Source organism: Gambusia affinis, linkage group LG04 (genome assembly GCF_019740435.1).
Source record: "Gambusia affinis linkage group LG04, SWU_Gaff_1.0, whole genome shotgun sequence".
Classification (NCBI taxonomy): domain Eukaryota; kingdom Metazoa; phylum Chordata; class Actinopteri; order Cyprinodontiformes; family Poeciliidae; genus Gambusia; species Gambusia affinis.
Genome location: NC_057871.1, coordinates 19,327,814 through 19,353,921, shown reverse-complemented (window position 1 = coordinate 19,353,921; position 26,108 = coordinate 19,327,814). Strand labels below are relative to the sequence as shown.

The following is a 26,108-nucleotide window of genomic DNA, read 5'->3' as shown; positions in this document are numbered from 1 at the left end:
CGTTAGCCGGCGTAGCTTTATTAGCTTTGTGGTTGTCGCTGGGCAAACACTTGTTGTCATCACTCTGGGGTGTTTCCTCCAGCTGAAGCTCGTAAAACACATCGCTTTGTGACTGTCCCTTGATGTGGGACTCTTTTTACATTTATAACACCCACAAATGGGCCATGTGGGGAGAGAGAGAGACGCGCTGTGTTGCATGCTCAGCTCTGCTGCATGCCACTTGCTGTGTACGTGTTTAGCTGGATCGTTAAAACGTGACGAGGCACTTTTTGAAGCACCACAAGAATATAGGGATAGTTAAACCAGCTGTCTTGTTAAATGCAGAATAACGCCTAACAAGACGGCCATGAAGTTGTTTTTATCAATGTACAGATCCTTGCAAAAAGTCACATGCACACTTTTCTTCAAATACAAACTTTACTTCTTTTTTTTAAATTCTGCTTTCATCAGATTTTTTCTACAGTCTGGAAAAGACTGGAGCCTGCCCTCAGCATTCTTGATCTACTTTAATGAATTCCTGCATTCATTTCTTTTAATAAGACGAAAAGCATCAGAAGTTACCGTATTAGTAGACAGAACCCCAACTGTGTGTAATTTAATCTTGGTATTAGGGCTGTTGTAAACAAATATTTTAGTAATCGAGTAATCTATTGAATATTCTTACGATTAATTGAGTAATTGAATAAAAAAATGTATAAAATAAAATATTGGTAAATCTGGCATAAAACCGGTGTTACTATCAGATATCAACATCAGTCCAATTTTAAATTTTTGAGCGTCCCTAACAATTACTTTTTTGTATTTTAGAAAACTAACCTGTAACAATAATAGCTCACTTTCTAAGTTAACCTGAAGAAAAGCTATACAAAGATCTGAAATTATATTAAGCTCACAAATATGCTCATAAAAAAATCAATCCATAAAATCCCCACGGGCCGAACTTGAAAATTGGACGTTATGTTGCTAACACTTAGCTTTCGTCAATAACTGAAGTCAGAGCTCCGCGCAATGCAAATAATGTTCCGGCCGGAACACGGTGCGCTAAATAATAAAACATAAATTAACTGAGCTTTGAGGCAGGTACATTTTCCTCGAGGAATTTTGATAATCCAGGTACTCGAATCATTCGAGGAATCGTTTCAGCCCTACTTGGTATAAATGCAGATGTTTTCTACGAAGGCCTCAGCAGTTTGTAGAACTTCAGTGAACAAACGGCATCAAGATGACAAAATGTGACAAAGTTCAAGGGAAGTGGAAAACTCTGCAAGTGCTTTACAACCACAAGTTTACACCCAAGCTAAAGTTGTTTTTCTTTAATGGAAATCTTGTCATAAATGTGTTAAATATCAGAGGTTCCTCCTGCCTTTTTGACTTTTTCTCTAGTAAACATTCCCAGAATTGCCATTTTTGCATCTGCCCTTGGTGTTTCATGTCAGTCCACCCTTCAGGGTGACCTGGCGTCCTGTCTTATCAGAGATAATTGCGTGTGCGTAATAAGTGCTGCGTGTTCCAGCCTCAAGGCCTCGGTGATCGTCTTCCTGCTCCTTCAGCCCGGCCATGAAATCGACCGGAGGGCCCTTCATCAGAGGGACAGCTGGAGATAACTTGCATCCAATCCTTCTTTCATTTTTGCCCTTTTAGACCCACAGAGTCGGTCTGTTTCTCAAGTTTAGTCTCACAGTGTTCCCTCGTCCAGCCGTCCCTCCCCCGCCTCCCTCAGGACTCTGGGAAAGCAGGGGTCGGTTTTCAAGCAAGATCTCGCCTCTGTTTGATGGAATATGTTGAGTTCAGAGAGAGATGGAGCGGAGGAAGGAAGGCCTTGCAAAACCCACACAGCAGCGCACTGCTGGAAATGAGCAAAAGCACGTTTGTGTCGAGGCCCTGTGCGTTTCTCTTTCTGCTCATGTGAAAAACGTCGAGTCCCGCCTCATGTGAGACCCACCGCCATGTCCTGTCCTGCTATTCTCCTCAATGCCGCAATGCTGTTCACAGTTTGGTGCGTGACCCACACCTTGTCCCGTGACCATATGGAGCTGGAGGAAAATCTGTCTGTAAAGATTTAGTGAAGGCATGATGAGAGGAGAGCAGTTTATAATGGAGAAGGGCAGCAAGAGGGAGGTGAAGATTACAGTTGCACATTTCTCCTGATGTGCGTCTTTGAGCGCGCATTTACAGATGGATTACGTTATGCAAACACTGGGCCTTGGCTTGGAAAAGGCGACAAAGTCCGACGCAGCTAATGTTTTTCCTATTAGGGGGCTACACCAGTGAATCATGCACTGTAAGGTGGAGTGGCTGGAAAAGCAGCCAGCAGTTCATTTGTTAGTACCACGCTCCATTGTGTGTGTGTGTGTGTGTGTGTGTGTGTGAGCTCATTTTACAATGGAGCCAACAGTGGCTGACCATCTCTTTGCTTCCTACCACTTTATCGTTGTGTTTCTGTGAGAGTGCTGCAGCTGTTGGATCTCCACCTACAGACTCAGAACTATTCATACTCCGGACAGATAAAGGTTTTAAAATAACAGGTTTCCTTTAGCGGGAATTGATAATGAAGCTCCGGAGCGGCCCAGACGGAGTCTTGACTTGAATCTCGTAGTGAGTGCTGAAGATTAGGGTGATGACCTTGAGGCTTTCCAACCTAAAAGACTTTGAGCTTATTGCAATTATGTGTTTATTACATGCAAAGAAGAGGTCAGCTATTACAAAAAATTATTTGATTGTTATATTACCAAGACAGTCTTTTAAAATAATTTTATGGGAGTGGTATATGTAACCTTTTCAACATATTTCACATTCTAGTCATTTTATTCCAATATTTATACTCCTTGTACTTTGCTCTGTTAACATTAGGGGAATTTCTCTTCTTCCCAATCATAAACAAACTTCTTAGATGAATAAAAATAGCTTTAGCTAATAACTGCCAGGATTATGAATAATTGCGAACCTCCCTCTATATTCAGTTCGCAATGCAACTCTCACCTCACTGGCACAGAGTTGTGACTGTGAATATCTTGGCCAAAAAAACAAAAACCTGCTGGTAAACACTGCTATCAGTGTTTTTGGAAAGTCGGAAAAGTAGTTAAGTCTGTAATTGAAGTTGCGTCTCAACATGTTTGGATTTGTAGAAATGCAGTTTATATTTCTCTTTAACTCCCATGATTGAGGCTTTGTCAGTGTTTTTATATTTACCAAACATTGCTTCTTTTAGAAGAGAATCTCCAGAATGCATGCAAATGTGGCGTTTCTCCTCTAGCTCCAGGAAAATAGCTTAGTTTTTGCTCCATGAAGTTTTTTTTTTTTTTTTTTTTTGACAGAAATAAAGACAAGCTGGGAAAAAAAGAAAGATTGACCATTGTTTTGGGTGTTTAAAAACAGAATATACGTGCTTTTCTTTAAAGTTTTTAGTGACGGGTCTATCTGACATCTTGTATCAGACATCACTCAAATACCAGTATTTTACTTAAAAATAAATAATATATTGTAGTTGGTTTTCCACAATGCCATTTCCTGATAAACTAGAAAAGGAAAAAACTCACCAACCTATCCGTCATTCAGTTGATTTCCTAAGAAACACTTTCTTGAAACTTGAATTTTAGCATAGCTGAAGCCAGAGCAGTCAGAGCCTAATACTGCCATTCATCCGTTTATAAACGAAACTAAAGTTATTCAAACTTCAGTAGTGATTTAAGTGCAAAGTTGTTAACAAATATTCATCAATCTGGATTATATTACAGATTATTTCTGGAGAGTTAAGTGTCTGGAGGCACATTAAAAATCTAAAATAGAAGACAAAATATTAACAAAGAACACTGTTTTTTAAAATAAGTTTCATATAAATGGAAATAATCTCTGTCTTTCTTTCTGTTAGTTTTGTTTTTCTTTTCTCCACACAGGTTGATGAACTTCGACACAAAGCTGTCATCACGGTATTAGCAATAACACACAGTTCATGTTTGCAGTGAATCAGCTCCTAAGGAAAGTTGTTGTGATTTCTGAAAAGACAAGATATTTTCTGTTTGTATTTTTGATCATGAGAACCTAAAAAGATGCAGAAAATACCTATTTAGTCTTTGTTGCATGTCCTTTTGTTAAACTGTTGACGGGCAGAAAAATCGGCGACAATGAACTAAGGCGAATCAAAAAACACGTCGGCCATTTATGGAAACAAAAGTGCATCTTCATACTTGAGCGGCAGGTTGACCTCATCAACCTGTCATCTTTTTTTAGCGCTCCCGTGACTTAAAAGAGATGTGGCGGTTTGTCCCAGGATGTTGGAGGATGATCTCAGCCCTGGTTGTGGCTCGGCTGTGAACGCATAAAACTTCCCTGAAGCCGCTGTTTATGCAGGGCCCCTGCTCTCTCGGAGGAGAGAACCAAAGTTAAATAAATACTCGCTCCATCCTGTCTGCGTTAAGGGGCTGCACACATGGCTTTGACGTCAGAGTAACATTAAACAGGGTGGGGTGGCCCAGCTGGCTGTGACAGACGTATGTGCACATGCTCCCCCACTCCCACACAGCCAGCCTTCTCCGTCTTTTCTTCTCGGGAACGTTTTGTCATTTCCTTCAGCATTTCAGTGCAGTCCAATTTATTTCATCCAAACTTGAATCGACAACTTTTCATGCTAGAATTATACATAAATACTGCCAGTTTTGAGGCATAAGACCAAGAATTAGCTTGGATGGTTTTTTTGGGGCGTGGGGTTTTGCACATCTGGTTTTATCCATCCTTCTTGCTTTACTGCTCTGTCAGAGTAAAGCATTATTTCACTGTTATCACATACTCTACTCAGTGAGAGCTGCCCTCCTTTTGCATGTCCCGTTTTTTTCACAACAGCAGCAGATTTTCTGTTTGTGTGCAAACTAGTCTGAATTTGCTTTTGTATTTGCCCTCCAGTCCCAGAACTGGTCTGTCAGCATACCAACCCTCGGGAGTATCAGTGGGATGAGCTCTTCAGAGCTTCGTCAGAGTAACATGATTAGTTGTTGCTTGTAATCGCTCCATTCTGGTCATTCAGGTTTTGACCTCAACGTGGATTCTTTTGAAGTTTTGTCTGGTTGTCTTCTTTTCAAAAAAAAAAAAACTTACAGCTTTCAGTCAGTTTTATCTAATTATCTAAATCCATATCATTGCATAATTAAATAATTATCAGTTTTTTCATTCTCACTTGTGATGTGCAGACTTCTGACAAAAAGATCAAACCCAAACCATCGGGTTCACTCACACTCACCAGTTCTCCTGGTACAGTACTGCCATCGAGGAGTACCGGGATTTCAGGAAGCTGTGGTAGTAAAAATTCTAATATTTCATACTGTTGTCATTTTGAGATGCCAGAGAAAATGTCAAAGAGTTTCTTCTGTCTTTAGGAACCACAGCGTAAAACTGTGCTGACCCTCCCCCACCTGTTGCTGTGGACTGTCATTCACTGAGCTGAAAGAAGGCTGCTGTACTCAACTGCAGGCGGTTTAAAACTAATCCAAGTGCGATGTGTTTGTCAAGCAGCTGACTGCAGGCCCCACCTGTGCAGATGGACTGAATAATTAGCCGGAATGTATCTCACTATGACTTGTACTCTGACTCACAGGATCACAGTGTACTTTTCTGTCTTTGTATTGGAATTCAAATTAAAAAAAAGTAATTATGTTAAATTGCCATATTTTTAGTACTGTAAGCCGTTACTTTAGTCCCACGCTTTGAAGAATGTGGCTTATAGCCCGTTGTGACTTTTCTGTGTATTTTTCTTCAACCACCAGGGGGCTCTTTAGCAGGAAGTGAATCATTGGAAGTCAAAATTGGAAATCAAAGAAGAAAGTACTGATTTTCATTTAGAACAAGCACATGCTAGCAGCAGGTATGACGGAGAAATGTTTTCAAAATCATATGATGCAGTTTTTAAGTTGAGGGCTATCGATCTGGCAGTACAGGAGGGAAATAGAGCCGCTGCACGTAAACTCTGCGTGAACGAATCCATGGTTCAGTGTTGGAGATGCATTATAAACTGCTCTCCTCTCATCATGCCTTCACAATAAATCCAGCAGATTTAAGGGAAACCGATAGCGGCAGAGATACCAGCGGCTTACAGCATATATATATATATATATATATATATATATATATATATATATATATATATATATACATATATATACATACACGTTTCCAGCTTTTTTTGTTGGTGCGCTCTATAGTCCGGAAAATACGGTAGATAAATTTCCTCCAAGTGTTTTTTTTTTTTTTTTTTTTTTTTTTTTTTTAATGCTTCCACCCAGAAAGTATTTTATATTGGAGAACGTTATATTATATTGGGAATATCAGATAAGAAGGAACACCATCTTCTCTTCCCTGCAACATTAGCTGGAATGTTAGTGAACTGCCAGATGTGGGACAAAAGCAAAGCATTAAGATGTCTTGTAGTTAAAACAATTGGTTTGAAGTCTGTTGGTATTTAGATCATTTAAAGTTCTCCACATGCATGAACTTTCACCACCTCTACACCAAAACAAACTTTTAAAAAAAAGAGTCATGCAGAGTAAATGTCAAAAAGTTGTCCTAGACACCAAATACTGTCTGAATTAGTTAAACCTTCGTGTTTCGGTCCCAAGAATAGCAGCAACACTTTCCGTTTACATTCAAAAACTTAGTTTAGCAGGAATGTACCCGTTTCAATCCTCCCTTGCTAATTAAAATGAAATCAATTTAGTTCTTAAAAAACAGCCAGTTTTAATTTAACACCAAATTTTAATGAGGCAAAAATAAAATTGCCTCATTATTTTTGCTTACAGGACCGCACGACGTGTCCTTGAGTAAAACTTCTAAAAGCTGTATTTTGTAAACATGAGGCATTATTTAAGTGTTGGCCTAATAGAGCAAAAAGATGAACTGAATCAAGCTGTTTTCCTGAACTTTTGGAACTATAATTTTGACACATGAAAAAAAACAAAACTTCACAACAATGCATACACAACAGCAATATTAGTGCCTTTGACAGAGACACTTGTTTATTCTGCATCCAGAATGTCAAGAGTCAAAACCAAACAATAACTTTTTCCCCCAGATGAATTGATCTCTATGGTCAGTGGAGTTTGATACTGCAGTCAGTATCAAACTGATCAATAAATGGCATGTTCTCCGTTTTTATGCCATTAAACCACAGGATCAGATGATACTAAAAAGCAGAAGTGATTTTTTTTTTTACATTGTGGAAATAATTTCTTTATTATCTTACAAAAATAGAGAGGAAAAGTGTATTGCAGGAGCATGCGTACTGCATAAACATGTCAGTAATTTTGTGGTTTTGCTGATCCTGCTCAGCTCATGTTCTTGTTGAGACTGTCAGATGTCGTTGGTGGGACAGCTGGTGTCTCATGAACTTCGGGGCAGAGGATTTTCCTCTGACGCTGTTGAGCTACACGCTCTCCATCAGCAAGAGCTTGTGTCCACTATCTACTGAAAAACAATGTGGTTCACCATAGATCCTGTTGGGTTTCAGCCAGCTGAGTCTGTGTTTTAGAGAATGTGTTCAGTGACACTTTGACTTCCTGTCACCAATTTTAGCTGGTTGAAGTTTTTATTTAGCAACTAATAATACAAAAATGCATAAAAACACACTTTTCTATTTCTAGTCTTGATTTTTCATTAATTATTCACACTGGGAGTGCAGGCGATACTTGTGAAAGCAGTCACTTTACAAAGATTTCTAAGCAGAGACCAATTGATTACGTGTGTTAGCATCTTCTGTGGATGACAGCGAGTTAAGCACAGTTAACATCAACTGTGTTAACTGTGCTGGGTCGCACGGTCCCTGTGAAGCAGAGAAATTACACATGAACTACATCCCTTGAATTGCTGTTTCAAGAGAGTGACTGTAACCTCTGTACTTTATGTTTCGTTACTGCGCTTTAGCTTTGCTGATCAGCTTCTGTTGGTTGAACCTCAGGTGATTTGACCTTTTTCAGCTGTGGCCTCACACTTATGGAACAAGATACCATTAAATATTAAACAATCTTCTTGCTGTTTTTTTTTAAACTCACTTCTAATGAAAAAGGAACCTTGGTATGTAACTCTTTCAGTCATCTTCTGCAAGTCAAGCTCTCTCTAATGCAAAAGTCTTATTTTGGTCATCTTCTTGCATCTCTTTTCCCTGACTTCATTCACACATTGGCATCGCTCGCAACAGAGATCGTTGATGTCAGCATAACGGGCGTGTTCACTGATCCTAAAAAAGATGGTTTTCAGCTTCCAACCAGCTGGCCACTAGTGCTGATCAAGCTGAAAATCATCCACATCCGTTTAACGGTTCATTTATTGGTGCTTCTCTAAAGCTAACCATTGATTTTAGTTAATGAAAAATTTTATTTCTTAAAACAGGATCCACCGTCTCCCCAATTGAATTTTTATATTTAAATAAAGGCTTAGATTTCTCTAAAATTTTTTGTGAGACTTATCTTTTCTACATTTTCACCAGGGATGCCAGTGAAACCTGAAGGCCGCCGTTTTTGGAAAATACAAAGCTGTATTTTGAAAATGCTGTGCAGTCAACATTGTCCTTGTCAGCTTTTGCTTCGGCAAATTATTACTGCAAACAAATGGGTGTGGTTTTTCTCGTAGTATTTGGTCTTCCATTCTGAATACACAGGAGTGTTTGGTGGCTGTTCCAGTACCTGTTCTTAAGTCAGCCGATCCCCAATGAAGAAGCTGATAAAGAAACATGTTGAGCGAAGGCCGTCCTCTCGACAGATTGACGTCTGTCCAGCTCTCAGGACTTTCCTTGTCATCCCAGGAAAGCTTCAACTTTGACCTCATTCCCCACTCCACCACTGTACCTTACAAACAGGATAACAATAGGCCAGGAAGTCCTGATAGCACATGCAGTGTGGAAAAAGGGTTGTGGTTTTTGTCAGAAGTTCAACAAGCAACTTAACTGAATCCAGGAGTAGTTAAGTGAGAATGGCTCTTCTTACGCTAAACAGCAGAACGTTTAATGACTTTTGAAGTAAAATCATATCTGCTAAACACACTATTAATCCATTTCCTCTGACAGTAGTTGCATATTTTCCTTCTGTCCCCTGAGGACAAAAGGCACAAAGAACTAAAGTAATTATTCAAGTTTAATAAACTTTGACTCCTCCCACTCATCTGAAGTCTTCTGTTTCTGGCAGACATGATGCTGTTGGTTTTAGTGTATCCATGTGAGATGTAAGTGTGGTTAAACGTGTTCTTCTGAGGGGAAAAATGGTTCTCTGCCCACCTTTGACTGCTTATCCGAGGCAAAGATGATAAATACCTGTGAATACCGCAGTGACGGTTGATGCAGGAGTGAATGACAATAAATCCCTCTTATTTTGCCTTTATGAAGAGGTGGCTGACATTTTTCAACTCTTTGTAAAACAGACTTCCATGACTATTAGCCAGTGGAGTGAAATAATACAAGGTTTATTTCTTGAACTTTCTGAAAGCAAGAAGACCCTTCACAAGTTTTCTGTTGGCTGCTTGGCATAAAAAAAGACATGGAAGGATTTACTGTTTTCTGCACTTAGTGCGGCATTATAATTTTAAGCTGCTTTAGCTCTGTTTAAGCATATCTTCTCTAGAGCAGTCAGGAGGACATGGGATTCAAAGTCTGTTTCCTCTTCACTTGGGTAATTTGAGGTCTACTGTTTTTTGTGAGCTCTTCTTGTGATTTGATACATTGTTTTTTAAAAATTACACATATCAGCACTAACATTGGTATGGGATGATATTAGTCATATTTTTTTACCATATAGGTCCAATAAATAAAATTGGGTCTATATTATTTACTGATATTTATTTCGATTTTGTTGCCGTTTGTTTCTGGAGGATCTTGGGAGGAAGTTGGTCATGTGGTATTTGTTTGGACATGTGACGGTGATAGTGAGGCAGCACAAGATTGTGGGGAGTTTACCTGAAGCAGAAAGCAGTAGTGAAGCCAATTTTTTTATTTTTCAAGATGTCAAGAGTAGTAAAATATGATGGATTGGTAAATGTCAACTATCAGACACAACAGCCATATTGGTATCCACCCAAATTTTCTCACTGGTGTATGCTTTAATTCCGGTATTTCCTGCAATTGCTCCTTCCTCATTGTCTTAGTAAAAGCTAGGACTTCCGTTTGACGTCATAAAATAAACAGTTAAGTTACAAGTAGCCTATATGTACAATTTGGAGGAGTATGTGCCTTTCCCCGAGCTGGTAGTCCAGCATATATTGTTTTCTATGCATTATCATGTTGGGACTTGATGTGTATCGCAGTCAGTCCAATGTGGCCATGAAGAGGTTGTATGCTTTGGCTGAGGCCAATGTTGGAAGTCATGCTTTCACATCTCTGATGATCTATTTTGTTGCTCGTGTGCCACATGTCATGGATTAGGAAACGCTCCTCATATGCAGCTGTCAGGATAAGTCACAACAAACTATAGCACGTTTGTACATGCTCCAGACTTTCAAACAAGTCTTCACTTGTTAGATGGGAAACACACATCTTTCTTGAAGAACTCCAAGAAAACCTGCCAAGATCATCTGCATTCTGGCAGATTTTTCACATTGTGTTGTAGTTTCAATCAAAAGGCAAAAGGGCCCCAACAGATGGTGCCAGAATTGCCCACAATAGATGAGAGCCGAGCGATTGAGGGGCGTTCTAGGACTGATGTGAGGCAACATGCATGTAGGTTGAACTTATCAAACTGCATGCAGGATTATGATAGAATCAGATGATTATTTCCTTTTATCCTAATCTGCATGAAAAATAATACTCAAATAATCAAAATAAAACCCAAGCTTAAAATGATAGATTAAAGAGTTCATTTGGTTGGATCTGGTGCCAGATTTTTAAAAGCTGGCACATTAGTGAACACACACAGACACGTTAGTCTGTGTGTGTTCACTAGAGAGTGTAGTCTCTTACCCTAATTTTAAGATTTTCAATAGACTTCCCTCAGACTTTAGATTTTATCAAGATATGTAGTGTTACTGTTGTGGTAGAATAAAAGTGATAAAAACTTTTTATTACCTCTTTGCAGTCTTTTTTTTAGGTGACAGTATGGCTGGGAAATAGGACAGTATCATAGCCCCACAAAGAGAAACAGTGCTTTTATAAACATACCCATTTTTGATAGGCGGAGATCGCTTGTATAGTTAAGTGTGATTTTTATCTCTAAATTGCACATAGTAGCTGCATTAGTTATATTTTGAGAAATCAGAAACATTAGACTCTTAAGACTCTGTTTATGCAAACCTGAGAATAATTACTCAGCATTTTTTACATGTTACTCTTTACATCAAAGTTTATTTTGTGTTAATAAACATGGTTATTTATTTGAAGGCTTACAAAAGCATCTGTTTATCTAAATATATTAAATTGAAAGCCTTTGCCCCGCCAAAATAAGCAATGGCTAAATTCCTCCAGAGTCGGGTACGAATTGATGTCCTGTATTCTCAAAAAACATGAAACTCCCTGTTGTTACAACAAGTGTCTATCTTACCTTTTATGGATAAATAGCAGAAAGTTTCAGGAACAATTTCAACACTGACTGTTATTGTTGTGCTTGGGTGTGGTGCATTCACTGATCATCTGATAGAATCCGAGCGGTGGGAGGTAAAAGTTTGACCTAAACTGGGTTGCTGGTTCAAACACCCACTCTGTCCATCTCCGTCGCTGTCCTTGGCCAAAACACTTCACCCGCCTTCCCCGCTGGTCAGGGGCCCAGTGGCGCCGATTGTATCAAGTCTCTCTTCTGTCAGTCTGACCCAGGGCAGCTGTGGCTACAATGAGGCTCACCACCATCAACGTGTGAATGTGTGTATGAATGACTGAATGTAGTGCGAAGCGCTTTGGGATTCTCTGGACATCCAACTAAAGAATAAATAAAAGAAAGAAAGTAATTCTCACATAAATATGACAAAATGGGGTTGATTTTGTTTCTATTGGAGCTGGATTGTTAACTTAATTGTTCTCAGTTTAATTTTTTTATCGACATTTGGGTGCTCAGTTTTCATGCTATAATATCACCCAATATATCGAGTTTTGTTTTTTTTTTAAACTTGTGGAATCAGTATATAATATATAATAGGTTCAAAAACATCAAATTTGCCTTTTCGTTTATAATGAATGTATATTCGTGCATCCAAAAATGCACAGAAAGTCATTTTTCCTGGACTTAACAGATGTATTTATATTGACTAGATATCAGAAAATTTAGAGAGATTTTTTTGTTACTTAGTTACTAATAATACTATTAGTGCATGTAAACTATCTGGTAAGCCCAGATAATGATATTGCTTTGTTCTCCTCTGAAGTCACATTATTTGAGTTAAATGGAGGCAGACTTCTTCTGAATGAGTTGTAAGGTAACGCCTCAAAAAACAAAAACAAACAAAAAAAAAAAACACTTTGAGGCATTACCTCAAAAAATAGTCCTTGTATTACAAGGACCATTTTCCATGATGTCCTTGCATGACATCATGGAAAATGGATACAAATTCCAGATGCCTTAAGTTGCCACATTCATCTATTCAAACAATGATATGAAAGTGAAAACACAGTGAAGCTCCTCAGCCACCATATTGTTAGGGCTGAAACAAGTAATCTAATTACTCCTGATTGATAATTGAAACAATCATCAACCAATTTGGAAATCGATGAATCGTTAAATGGAGAATACAGATTCAAAAAAGGCTATTTGCTGAAAGGACAAAACAATCAGAGCAGTAATTAATTCAAAACTGTACAAAAATATATAAAATTTGCATTTTAGATGGAAAACCTTCTTTGTAAATATGATCTAGATATTACTCCTCAAATGCAATAGTTTTAGTTTCACCTGGTTTGAAATCTGAAATAAAATACCCTTTTGAGTACCTTTTGCAAACCATTTATTAATCCAAAGAATAATCAACGGGTTAATAGTCCGTATTTTTATATCTGCAGATGAATCTTTTGCTACACATGATCACGCGAACACTAAAGGAATGCTGTATTGTTGCATTTTAGCCAACCCCATTTTTATTTTCTTACTCAAAAAAAGTAATTGAAATATTTACTTATCTGCATTTTTTAAAATGAATTTTTAGTATTGGCTTGAGTGGTTCCATGAATGATCTGAAGAATGTGACAATTTATTTATATAATTAATCATCAGACTAAACGATACAATAATCGATTCTAAAGTAACCGTTAGTTACAGCCCTTTATACTGTTGGTGAAGTGAGGTGCATTCGGTGATTTGATTGAGATGTTTTGGTTCGAACTGTGTAATTTAGCAAGAGAACAAAAGGCTGGTGGCAGCATCAGCATCTGTGGGTATTCTGCTTAAGGGAGAAAAGCCGCGCTTCTCAAAATGATTGAAATTATGTGGAAAGAACATTAAATGGAAACATTGAAGCTACATATCAGATACAAATTGGTGTTTAAAATACACAATGACCCGAATCACACCACCAGATTAATGATAAAGTAAATGGCTTCAAACCCCCAGCAAAGTATTGAGAAGCCTGCAGACGGTAATGACAAAAAGGGTGTGTGTCTGTTTTAGTGAAGGTAAATAATTGGCTGCAACTGTAGAGACACACACACACCTACACACACACACACACACACACACACACTGCATCTGCTGTTGCTGTTGCTGTTGCTGTTGTGGGCAATCAGGCCTGACTTAAAGACTTTCTGAGAACAATACTCACCACCTCTGTGTGTGTGTGTGATGGAGGTAATCTGTGAATGACGATTTAGTTTGGCTAATGTTTGACTGGGATCCACTTGGTGTGTGTGTGTGTGTGTGTGTGTGTGTGTGTGTGTGTGTGTGAGAGAGACTCGTGATGTTTGAAGCTGTCAACGTTCTTCATCACATGCTCCGTCATATTGCACAGAGGTGACTGGTGAGATGAAGCAGCTGTCCCTGTTTCTGGTCGCACCAAGGTCAGCATGCTTGAAGACATGCTTTCAAGAGCAAACATAAACATTCACAACACACACAGAGACGCACTTGGAGGAATGCTTTCGTTGCTCCTGTGCTGAAAATGCTACTTGTTGGGGGCTCCGACTATCTGACATTAATCTCTCCTCCCTTTTTTTTTTTTCTGTCTTCCAGGTGGAGGAGGCAAGAGGAATGGCCGCAGTAAGAAATGGAAGGAGATGCTTAAACTCCCACACATCAGCCAATGCGAGGAGCTTCGACGAATTATCGGTATGAGTGGCGAGCGCCCGCAGTGTCGTTGGGTTGTCGGGGTGTGTCTGACTTCGGAGAGAAGTTCATGTTGGACTTCCTTCCTGTTTCTCTTCATCTCCACCCATGGTTACAGGCGAGGAGGGGTGACGGAGGGCAGGAAACTGGGCGTGTGCGAGTGTGAACGTCTGGGGTGGGAGACTATCAATGTGGAGATGACTGCTTCCACGTTAAATCAGAACATGCACCCCGCTTCCTACTTTTAACACCACAGGTGAATTTGTGGTCAGGCCGGCCCCGTTGGATTAGATTACAGTGCAACCATCGTGGTGGTTCTGTGGATCCCACGCCGCCCCAGAGAGTGTGTGTGTAGTTGTGCGTCACAGCTCTCGCTGCCAAAGATTGCAGGGCTGCCCTCCCCCACATGCTCTCATGTCCTCCCTCTTCTCTATTTCCATGCGTACCTCCACCACTATCTGCATCTCTCTCTTTTTCCTCTCTCCTTCAGTCTTTTAGCCACTTCAGAGAGGGGCTTAAGAGGAGAGTCGTGGATGGAGAGACCATTTACAGCAGCATGAGAGATTTTTTTAAGGACAGGATGGATAAGAGCGGGCCCGAGTGAAAAAGGATGTAGGTGTATATACACTCCCTTTGGTGGTATCTTACTCAGCACTGATTGTGCTTCTTGTCAGCTTGTTCACACAACCCTCACAAAATAACTCGCACAACTCCCTGAATCTGTCGGCTCTCAGACACCTTAAAGGCAGAATATGTTCTTGTTTCCATTAGAACTAGCACTTTGCAATCCAGATTTGGATTGGAGGTGTGGGCGTGCGCTCCCCAGCTGTAGGAGTTTACGTATGTCAGCATTTCATACATGCTGTTGTGTAATTTCCCAATTGCGCGGAGCACGAGATCAAAATATTCCCCCTTGTGTAATCTAGCTGGCAGACGTGTAGCTATGTGCAAGGATACAGTAAAGCGACTGATAGCAGTGTCTTTGTTGTGTCTCAATAATGTCAGGCATTTGACCTTAACCTTGACAAGCGACTGGTAGTTTTGGTAAATCCTGATTCCACTATACGTGCTGCTGCTTCTTTGTCTGCCAGCCTCAGACCTCTGTGCTTCGTTATCTCCATCCATCCAGTTTTTATTTTTCTGCCGTTCAGTTTTATACAGTAGATATATTTGTGCCCCCAACCAATTAAAATGCCAGCAATTGGTCTTCCTGTGGGAAACGGGCAACGTAGTCCCCCAGTACTCACTGACGCTGGGGGAAACTTGCTCCACTGAACATGCATACAGGTAGTAGTGAAGGTGTTCACCTGACAGATGAAATAAATGTTATTCTCTAGTTCCTGGTGTGCCCCTCTCTTTGTGCAGTTGTGCACAAATAAAATAATTCATTTTATTTGTGCACAACTGAGCACACATAGGCCTGTCACAATAAACAATAAATCAGTTAATTGTGTGATAAATTAAAACTGAAAGCTCAATAATTTCCTTTTGCAAGATTTATCGTTTTTCTCTTTTCTCGCTCTCTTTCTACCAAAACTTCAGTCTGGTATATTGGCCTGAACTAGCGCCTTTTTTTTAAAAGAATCATTTGTTCACAGAAATTTTATAGTTCATTTTTATTTGTTGCCTCTGTTGTTTTGTTTACTTATTTATTTTGGATATTTAAAATATCTTCCAGTTCCACTGTTAAATATTCAATAAAATTGAGAGTTTATTGATCTTTGAGATGACTTACTTGCATTATTGTGCCATTACCATTATAGTATTTGAAAATGGTCTCAAAAAGAACAATATTATTGTTTATCGCAATAACTTCTGGGACAATTGTCCAGCAATATTTTTTTTTATTGTGACAAGCCCACATCCTTCTTCTAATTTACATTCCAGATGGCTTATGTAATGTTGAGAAACCAGTTTTAGAAGTTTCTTTTTTTGCATTGCAGTTCAGAGACGTGGTCGTTGCTTAGCTCAATATGGCGCCTTGAACAAAGTGTTCACAGGCTTTGATCTTTTTCCGCGTTCTGTCACGTTGGAACCGCCACCTTAATTTGACTGTGATCTTTATTTGATGCACCAACACAAAAAGTAGTGTTTTTTTTATGACAAAGTGCACCATGCTTTTGGTGTATGTCTGTCAGCTTTGCACACCTAGATTGCACACTTGGATTTCTGACATTCTCCAAGTCTTGCCACACATTGTCAATTGATCTCAACTTTTACTAGTCAGATTTAGCATGGTAATTTTCACTGATCAGAAGTATTTCACTGTAACTCTGGCTTTCGGTTTAGGCTCGTCCTGGCTGGGTTTAGGGTTGTTAATGGCCACTTTCCATTCTTTAACAACGGCCAGATTTCTGGACTTGATAACTAGTAGCTGTGGTGTTGACAGGTTTTCCTGCCTGAGCTGACGGTTTCTGCTGCTCCTCCAGAGTCACTATGGGCCTCTTGGGTTCTTCTCTGATAATACTGACCTTGTCTCATGCAGCTTATGTGGACGGCCATATCTTGGCTTTGCAGCTGTCCCATACTCTCCTTTTCCAGGTGATGGATAGAGCAGTGCTCAGTGAGACATTCAAGGCTTTGGATATATAGCTTTAAAACCTAGTCCTGCTTTAACTGTAAATCCCTGACCTGTCTGATGTTCTCCTTGGCCACCATGATGCCGTTTGTTTACTAATGTTATCTAAGAAACCTCGAAGGCCGTCAGAGAACAGCTGGAGCTTTACAGAGAAAAAATACACAGTAGTGTTATCTAAATTGATGACATTGGGATCTTATCAGAGTATCGAAGTACAGGGAGCTACAATGCACACTTGCCAAAAAAAAAGATGCATAATTTTCCATCTACTTCTCAAAGTACATGGAAAATTTGCTGCTTTGTATTAGTTTATAACAGACTCAATAAAACACCCTGATTGTAATTGTAAAACGTTGTGGTGTGAACACTTTAGCATGTTACTATAGATGCTCAAAGAACTGTGTACGCTTGACTGCCATTCATCATCTGACTAACCCACTTCATTTTGAACTAAACTGGAGTTTTAATTAAGTTGAAATTGCCGCTTAATTCAGTGGTAAAGACAATTACTCAGCCTTGCCTGTGATTGCCCAACCATATAATGCTTCCTTCTCATTTTCCTGTGTGGCTGTTGCAGCTTAGTGAGGACTTGGGAGAAGTCTCTATTACACATAGAGATTTTTTTTTTTTTTTGAGAAATATTGAGCTTAGAGTTAAAATACAACTGGCTAATTGAAAACGAGAGAGAAGCCGAGATTTTTCTTAAGTTCTTGAATCACAAAAAAATAATATTCATATATAACACAGTGCCTTGCAAAAATGATTCATTTTGATTGAATGTTTGCACAGTTTGTCACATTACAACCAAAAATATAAATAAATTTGATTGTAATTTATATGTGGCAGATAAACAGAATGTACACGTCCATCCCAGTCTAAAATCTGTTGCAGTTTCCCGGTATTTAAGTGATTACATGCAAGTATTAAGTCAAGAATTTATCCAGCAATATTTTCAGCTGATGTTTCTCATTCAACATCAACATTCTCTGTGTCAATCCCAAAATGTGTTAGTGGGTGGCTTTTAGAGAAATTACTTGTTTGTAGAAGGAGTTATGAAAACATGCATACTAAAATCATTTGTGTGTCCTCCAGTGTAATTGTTGCCAGGTTCCAGTTCTCCGTCTACCGGCTACAAGGAAAAAAACATTAGAAAATTGTAATGGCTGTACAATAAGCATCATAGGTAAGACGATGGTGGAAGAAAGCGCACATGATGTAGAAGCTGGGAAGTAAATATTTTCTGATTATAAATAAATGCTGCTTTAACATTTTTAGTCAGTCAACTTTCACTGTTTAGATCTGAATGCATTACCAAAGTTAGCTATGTTTGCTAAATGTTTGAATAAGGTAAAAGCATTTTGAAGATAAAATCTTTAAAAACGTATTTCAATTCAGATGTGGCATACTTTTAATTAGTATTCAGCAGAGTAGCTACTGAATACTAACACTAAATACTTCTTATTCCTCAGACTCAGATTGGATTTAATTTTTCTGTGTTCAATCCACTTTGTAACTAATTTGCGTGATTTTGGGCTATTGTCCATTTAACGACCCACTTTGTGTCCAAGCTTTAATTTTCTGACTGATGTTTAATGTTGCTTCAATATTTCCAAATAATGCTTTTCCTCATGGAAATCTATTTAATAAAATTCTTCAGTCGCCCCGTTGAAATTGTAAAAGAACTGCATCAACATGATGCTGCCACCTCTGTACGGGAGATGGAATGGTGAAAATTTCCTAATTTATCCTCCTCATGTTACAGTGGCCATTTTGGTCACAAATACTCCAATTTTAGTTTCTTTACACCTTAATCTGTATCTGAAGATTTAAGTTCTTTAAATCTGAGTTTATATACAAACTAAAATGTGGATTTTTACTTGATCCTGTTTCTGGATTAACTTTTTTTTTTTTTTTCTCCATTTCAGAGTGGCATTTCAGTTCTTGTCAGTGTAGCTCTTGTTTTGTTGTGGACAATGACACCATCCTACCCTCTTCAGCCAGCATCTTACAATCTTTTGCTTTTGCTCTGGAGTTGATGCCCACCAAAACATGTTCCTCTCCTGAACACCGAATTCATCCACTTCCCCAAAAATATAGTGGCTGAACATCCTCAAGATGTTTACAGTTGTGTACGACTATTTCAGCTTGTAATTATATCTAGAGTACTCGGAAAGAACCCACGCATGCACATGGAGAACATGGAAACTCCTTGCAGAAATCCTCGGGCCAGGATTCAAAACCAGGACCTTCTTGCTGCAAAAAGCAGTGGTTCTGCCTTCTGCCTTGCTGTTCAGGCCTGTACTTAAATTTCACAAATATTAGGAAGCAACAAAATCTGATCTAAAACATAAATAGTGTAGGCTCATTTAATGTTGAATAGCTGTGTATCATACAGTTCCATCCCCATAAGTACAATAAACTCACTACTGAAACTTTTCTTGCGAGTACTTTGACCAAAGCGCTGCAGTTTGGTCTTCAAAAGACCCAACAAATGAATATCTGAATGGTAAATATTTGGTTTACAGCTGTCACCGCTTCCAGGCCCAGTAGGGTCACCAAGTATAAACCTTTGTGATTAAAGCAGTTTTTGTTTTGGGTAAATAGTTACCTCTCTATGTTTTCCCCCCTTTTTGTTCTTTTTAAGCATTTAACTGCAGTGGTGAGTGATTTTCTTTTTCAACAGTAATTTGCTCCAGTCTGCAGCATGTTTGTGCAACCAGTAAGGTCTGCTGCACATCTGAGAATCGGTGCACATTAGGTTGGATGCTGAGTGAAGCCAGGATGAGAAGAAAATATTTCTGAACACAAAAACCCCACACATACACTGACGCCATCTTTTCACAACCACAAATCTTGCCTCATTTTGTACATAGTTTCCCAGCAAACAGTCTGACCATAAACAGGTTTCTCATGCCGCTTATCTATTAGACGATCATTTATAAATGTCATACATAATTAGTTTTTTTTCACATGCACACCTAGAGGAAGTGCTGTATAAACAAATGGCCCCATTTTTTTTATTATTGTTCAGATTCCCTCTAATAATCTGAGAGGGAATGCTCATTTTATGCAGAAGGGCACATGCCTCCAAAGAATTGTGGTAAAGGATCAAAAGTAAGCATAAAGTGTTGTTCGTGGATTTAAAGATGTGTTGGCGAGAACTTTTACGATCAGATTTAAAATGTCGTGGCCGTACAGCTTAAGAAGAAGTAATAAAAATCTCAAATGATCTCTTTTTTTTATTCAGTCGTTTGAAAATATTGAAATTCCCACAGTGATGAGGTCTAAAGTGGTGCTGTGAGCTACAAAGAAGAGGACATGATGCTTTTAAAATTAAAGAACTACTGTAAAGATTTGCTGTTTTTTTTCCCCCGTTTTTTTTTTTTTGTTGCAACTGTCTTTCTTCCTCCCCTTGTTTCTACAAATACACGCATGTTTGTGTTTCTGTGTTTGCTTTGTGTGTGTCTCTGTGTGAGTGTGGATCTGTCCTGACCGTCAGCCAATGCTAGAGAGCGACTGGGGTCTTCTTCCTCATTTGGTAAAAGAGGAAATATGAGTCAAATGGACACAATTAGTTCCAATAAGATGTGACCAGCCTTACAGGAAAAAAAAAACAGACTGACATGCCACCAGAAAACATCAATACAATTGGTTTGATTTGCTCCTAAGGCATGTTGAAAAAACTACTTTGCATATCTGTCTTTTTCTGTAGGCCTCTTCCAGGGCCACAGGTGCATAAAGGGCATGCAGACAGCTTCTGCAAATATCAGTGAGAGAATGGGTCACTGATGTGCCATCTGTGCAATAGGATGAGTCTGAGTAGTATGATGTCTGCCAAGATGGCAGCTTCCATTGTGTCAAATGTAAAGTTTGTTTGAGCGGAGATTATGTGTAATAAGATGTTTTGGACAATTTCATAATCCCAGTTGGAGACTGTCTCTTTATGTGGCCGAGCACGAAATTATTCCTTAAAGTCATGAACGTGTGAGATTGGTGAGGAAGAAGTTGACTAGCCTTCACAAAGGTCAAACTTTATCTGGAGTGGAAACTGGAAGCAAAACCTTTTTCATCCAACAGTAGTGCTTGAGCTCACAAATGGGCTTACAGAAGAATGGTCAAATGAGATGTCATGAAGTTCATAAACAAATAAATTCAGATCAGACCAGATTAAACACTAAACTATAGTAATAATATATACACTGCATAACTCTACGGTGGATGATTCTAACTTCCTAGTACGTCTCTGTGATATTTGAGTTGTATTCTCCCATCAAGACGATACAAGTTTATACTGTCCTCAAACAAACTTCTGTAAATAAGTTTCCACATATATTTGATCATTTTTTTTTAGATAAAAATGTACAAATTGAAACGGGTAATATATTTTGAGACATGGTAAAAAGTTATGCATGCATCATGTGGTTTGATAATTCATTCAAAATGCTCCATGCTTGTCCTGCTGTCTTAGTCCCAAAGGATTTTAGGTTGGAGCAGGAGATTGATGACAGATTGGAGCTTTGATTGCAGCAAAGTGGGAGGTGCACCAGCTTTTAGTGGTGGTGGGGAATAAAAAAACAAAAACAAAGTTAAAACGGAAAGGCTCTCGTTTTGTTTTTGTTTTTTTATCTTTCATCTATGATCATGAGTGAAAGAACAAGGCTGCAAGCGGCTGGAATGAGCTCAGCCTTAGAGACAGCATGAGGAGTACCAGAGTGAAGCTGCTGTTCCTCAAATTAAAACGGAGCCCGTCCAGATGGTTTGGTCATCTGATCGGGATGCTTTCCGGCCGTCTTCCTTGGAGGTTTTTCCGAGCCGTCCTGCTGTACAGGAGGCCACAGCGAACACTCATCACCTGCTGGAGAGACCATCACTTCCCACTATATACTGGGAATGTCTTGAGATCAGAACACGTTCTGCCTTCTGCCTTCCTCAAAGAGATAAATGAAGAAGAATGTGATAGAGTTTTGCTGTTGGTAAATCGTCCCGGTTGTCAAAAATATACATTTATATGTTAAAGGTTGAAATTTTAAAACTTTAGTCTACGTTAGATTATTGGTTGCTGGAAGGTCTGAGGCTGAAAATAAATAATTTGGAAGGTAATTTTCTTTTAGTAAGCTGGGTAAATTGCTGCTCACGCCCACTTTAAGTGATTACATGAAGGTCTGCCTCCTCAGAAGACAGATGTGAAGTAAGAACGACAAGATGGCAATCTGCCAGCAATATTGAGGGGAGCTAAAGCGTGATGATGGCTACGCAGCAGAAACGTAGTGATTGTCATTTTCCTCAGAGGTAACCTGAACCATGCTAGAGGACAGCCACTACATTTCATTTCCTTGTGTTTCTCCCTGCAGAGAGGGACTTCACCAGTCTATGTGAGAAGCAGCCCATCGGTCGGCTGCTGTTCCGTCAGTACTGTGACACCCGACCAGAGCTGAAGCGCTGCATCGACTTCATGGATGCTGTGGTGAGAGCAAAGTTTGGTAGCATGTAGTAATGTTTACTCAGTTGAATTTACTTTAGTAACATCTTGGGGGGGGGGGGAATAAATACCTTTATAAATATTTTTACGACATTATACTTTTTACTTTTTAATATGGAATTTGGCTACTCTTTAATGAAATTTCTGGATACTCTACTCACTTTGAGCAGCTTCACTGAATGAAGAACAAGCTAGTTTTGAGCAAAATTTCACCAGACAGACAATCACCTTCACTTTCATAAGTTTTATATTGAAACAAACAAATGTGGAAAAATGTTTCTCTTGCTTGATTTTATTATTTTGTAATTATGCTGTCTATATAAATTATTTTCATTTTGGTCTTCAAAATTCCCACATAACGTTGTTTTTGGTCTGTCTGATATAATTTTTACGAAATACTTTTTTAACAATTACCCTTCGCAGTCTTTGATGACCCCACAGATGTCTTGTCGTGTTTTTCCTCATATCGTCCATCTGTCAGCTGGGTCTCGGCCTACATCAGGCTGTGCAGAACGAAAAATGGGAGTGGTAAACCGGCGCTTTGCCTGCATGGGTGGGTGGCTGATTAGTGACTTTGGTTGTTAAAGAGCAGACCCCTCCTCTTCCTCTCTGCACTCCTCCATGAGGTCAGTCCCACGTCAGAGGCAGTTCCCCTGGGTGAGCAAGCAAACACAGGCCTGAGCTTGTGTCTAGGCCCCTGGTGGTATGCAAGAAAGGAAACGCAGGAGGTGAGGGGGGTCGTGCCTGTTTAATGAGGACCTATGTTAGGGGTTTTCACGGTCTGCACACTGCAAAAACACAAAAATGTCACCAAGTGTATTTGGTCTAGTTTTGAGTGCAAATATCATAAAATCAGACAAAACTAACTAGTAACTTTTCAGCAAGAAATGATATGATATGAAATGAAAAAGTACTAGTGCCAGATTTTTTCCACTTATAGGAAAAATGTCTTGTTGCATTGGCAGACTAGTACTTTTCATCAATGTTAAGGAATTACTGACTTTAACCAAGCTCTTGTGTTTCTGAACAATTTGTTTTGTCTTATTTCAAGTGTAGTAGTATAGTTACACTAGAAACTAGACCAAAAAATACTTGGTAAGTCTTTTCATTGCAGGTACTAAAAATGCACCTATTAACATTACTGGATTTAAATTTAAAACGATTAACTAAATCTCTAGGGTTAAAAGTGTTCTGCTGTTTCCCCTCCGGAGTGTCACGTTGTTGCTGTGATGCATATTTGCAGCGCTTGCTCCTCTTCCTCTCTGCAGAGCTTGTTTTCTAACAAAACAGGCGGCCGAAGGTGGTCAAACGCCAGACCATTTCCCCACGTACAGCCATATTTGACCAGAGGCACAGTCCGTGATCTTGTTGGGCAGCAATTGTAACGAATGAAGCGTGAAGATGAATAAAGTTGTCGTTTCACAGAGCTCCTTTCATTACTTTCTCCTTTTGTCTCTTCTTAACCCTTTATTTTTTTTTCTGGATTTAAGGCCTTCCATTCTGCTCGTCTCTCTCTCTCCCCTTATTTGGAGAAGTATTAAAGATGGCTGAACGAGCGTGGCTTAGCCTGGCGTCGCTGCTCACGTGTCTGTTTTTCCTCTGACAGGCCATGTACCAACTAGCTCCCGACGAGAAGAGGAGGGACTATGGACTGAATGTATTAGACACATACTTTAATAACGGGGTAAGACGCATGAACATGTTACCAGCTGATACATTTTGATTTCTTAAACTTCCAGTGAGGCATTGTAAGAATCAGTGTTAAGTCATAACACTGAAAATATGTCTGAAAATGCAGGTTTACACTTATGGCTTCACATAGTATAGATGCAAGATGCATTTTTTTTTTTCCATTTGTAAGGATCATCAGATAATGAAATTACTGTGCTGTGAGAAACACAACTTTGTGTTCTTGCAATTGTCATTGCAGTGATGTCCATCAAAACTAAGATTTTCAGTAATGTGTTTGATCACTCTGATGGATTTCACTGTCCATTAAGACTACAGCTAATTTCAGATCGTTCAGGAAACAGTGCCAGGGATGATGGGGGTTAACTGTCATCCATCTCCAAAGTGAACTTTGGTGGGACTAAATTGTCTTTGTCTTTCTCTATTGATCAAATTGTGCCCAGGATTCAATGATTTTTGATTTCAGTATTTCCCTGATCTGGTTTATGGAGTGAAAGAGAAAAACAGATGATGAAAAATGTTTTATTTATATTTATATAGTCCTTCATTCATTCCTTCTGACCTTCCTTCCTTCTTTACTTCCTCTCTTCCTTCCTTGTGTTTCTTATTTTGTTCTTTTTGTTTTTTATTCTTTCTTTTTCTTTTTTTCCTCTCTCTCCCTTCCTTGTGCATCTCTGTTCTGTCCTTCCCTGAGTTTTTTCACTTTAAGTGATTAAAGCCTGTCCACAGAGGTTCACAGGCAACTTGTATTTGGTTTTTTTAAAAAAACATGTCTGAAAACTTTAATAATTTGAGAGTGGATTTTTTTTTTTATAACGACATTTGTAAAAATCCCACTAATACATTACTGGTACAAAGTACTTTAAAACTTCATTTTATTTTTGAGTGAATCCTTTTTCCCCCCCTCTCATCTTGTGCTTATCTCCTTCTAGTCAGCGGCCCATCTACCCGACATTCCCCAGGACGTTATCGCTCGGTGCCGGGAGAGCCTGGAGCAGAGTCCATGCAAGGAGCTCTTCAACGACTGCACCAAGTAAGTCTTGAAACTCAACCCTCCTCCTCCAGCTGCGATCGGACTCGCGCGCAGCAAGAAAACCTGTAGAGATTGCTTGCGACTTACCTCTGCCATTGTTTGTTGCCGTCGGCGTACGAAGCCAGCAGCTCCATTGGGAACGGTTTGTGTTCTCGCGGCACCGTCTCGCCTTTGGTAATGGCGGGACAGCTGACACCTGGGGTTATGTAACACTCGTAAACACGCACGCACAAACGCAGCGCTGGGCAGAGAAAGCATCCGGACGGCTGGCATGGAAACAACAGCCACCTCAGTCTTCCTCGTACGCGCAGGTTGACAAACACGCACGCCGGTGCAGGTGTTTGTGCTTCCTCCACTGAGAGCCAGAGGAAGCAAACAGACTGGCTCTTTTTTTTTTACTGCACAGACATACACACACACACACACCCACACACACATACACTGTTTTTCGGATACTGCTGTCTAACTTTGTTTTACCTCAATAAGTGATGCCGGAAAAACCATGACCTTCCTGGTACGTTGTTGTATCATGTACGTGGTAGTGGTAAATGACATCAAGGTCATCAGTAATTCATATATCGTTTGCTATGTTTGTTCTCTGATAAATGCAGTTAAAGCTGAAAACTGAGAACAATTAAGTTGCAGGTGATGTATATTCCAGGTGTATCACTGGTTTGCTTGAATAAATTAGCAGAAATTTGGCATGGAAACTGGTGGGCTTGGTGTAATCATATAATATATTAACAAATATTTTGTTGACAAAATATATGAATCACCATCTCTTTATCTGATTATCTATGGGTTGTAGCAACCAGATTCACACCAGCGACTGTAGTTAGGGCTGCAGGTTCTGGTTCAGGTAAGAATGTGTAGTTCTGATTCCTTGATAGAATTTGTGCCAAGCAAAGGACAACATTTCCACCAGCTTCCATGTCTGGTAGATCTGGTGGTTGCACAACTCGCCCTGTGTAGGTTTTCAAGTTGTACAGAACACTATTTGCACCAGCCGTACGAATGACCCATATTTTGGGTTTTGGCAGGTATTGCTTCAGTCTTTGCCTGCCTTGGAATCTTAAAGGGGCCATTTGTTCATTGATGACCAGCTTATCGCCCTTTTGGACTGAAGTTAGT

General features: G+C 39.4%; 1 protein-coding gene across 2 annotated transcripts in view; it reads left to right on the top strand.

Moving 5' to 3' along the window:
- The window catches only part of grk4 (G protein-coupled receptor kinase 4), a 53,692-nt gene that overhangs the window by 8,858 nt on the left and 18,726 nt on the right, over positions 1-26,108 (top strand). For both annotated transcript variants that reach the window (XM_044113607.1, XM_044113608.1), the window contains exons 2-5: positions 14,106-14,201; positions 22,128-22,240; positions 23,862-23,939; positions 24,877-24,977. In XM_044113607.1, coding sequence (XP_043969542.1) covers positions 14,106-14,201; positions 22,128-22,240; positions 23,862-23,939; positions 24,877-24,977 — 388 coding nt within the window. The remainder of the gene's footprint in view (positions 1-14,105; positions 14,202-22,127; positions 22,241-23,861; positions 23,940-24,876; positions 24,978-26,108) is intronic.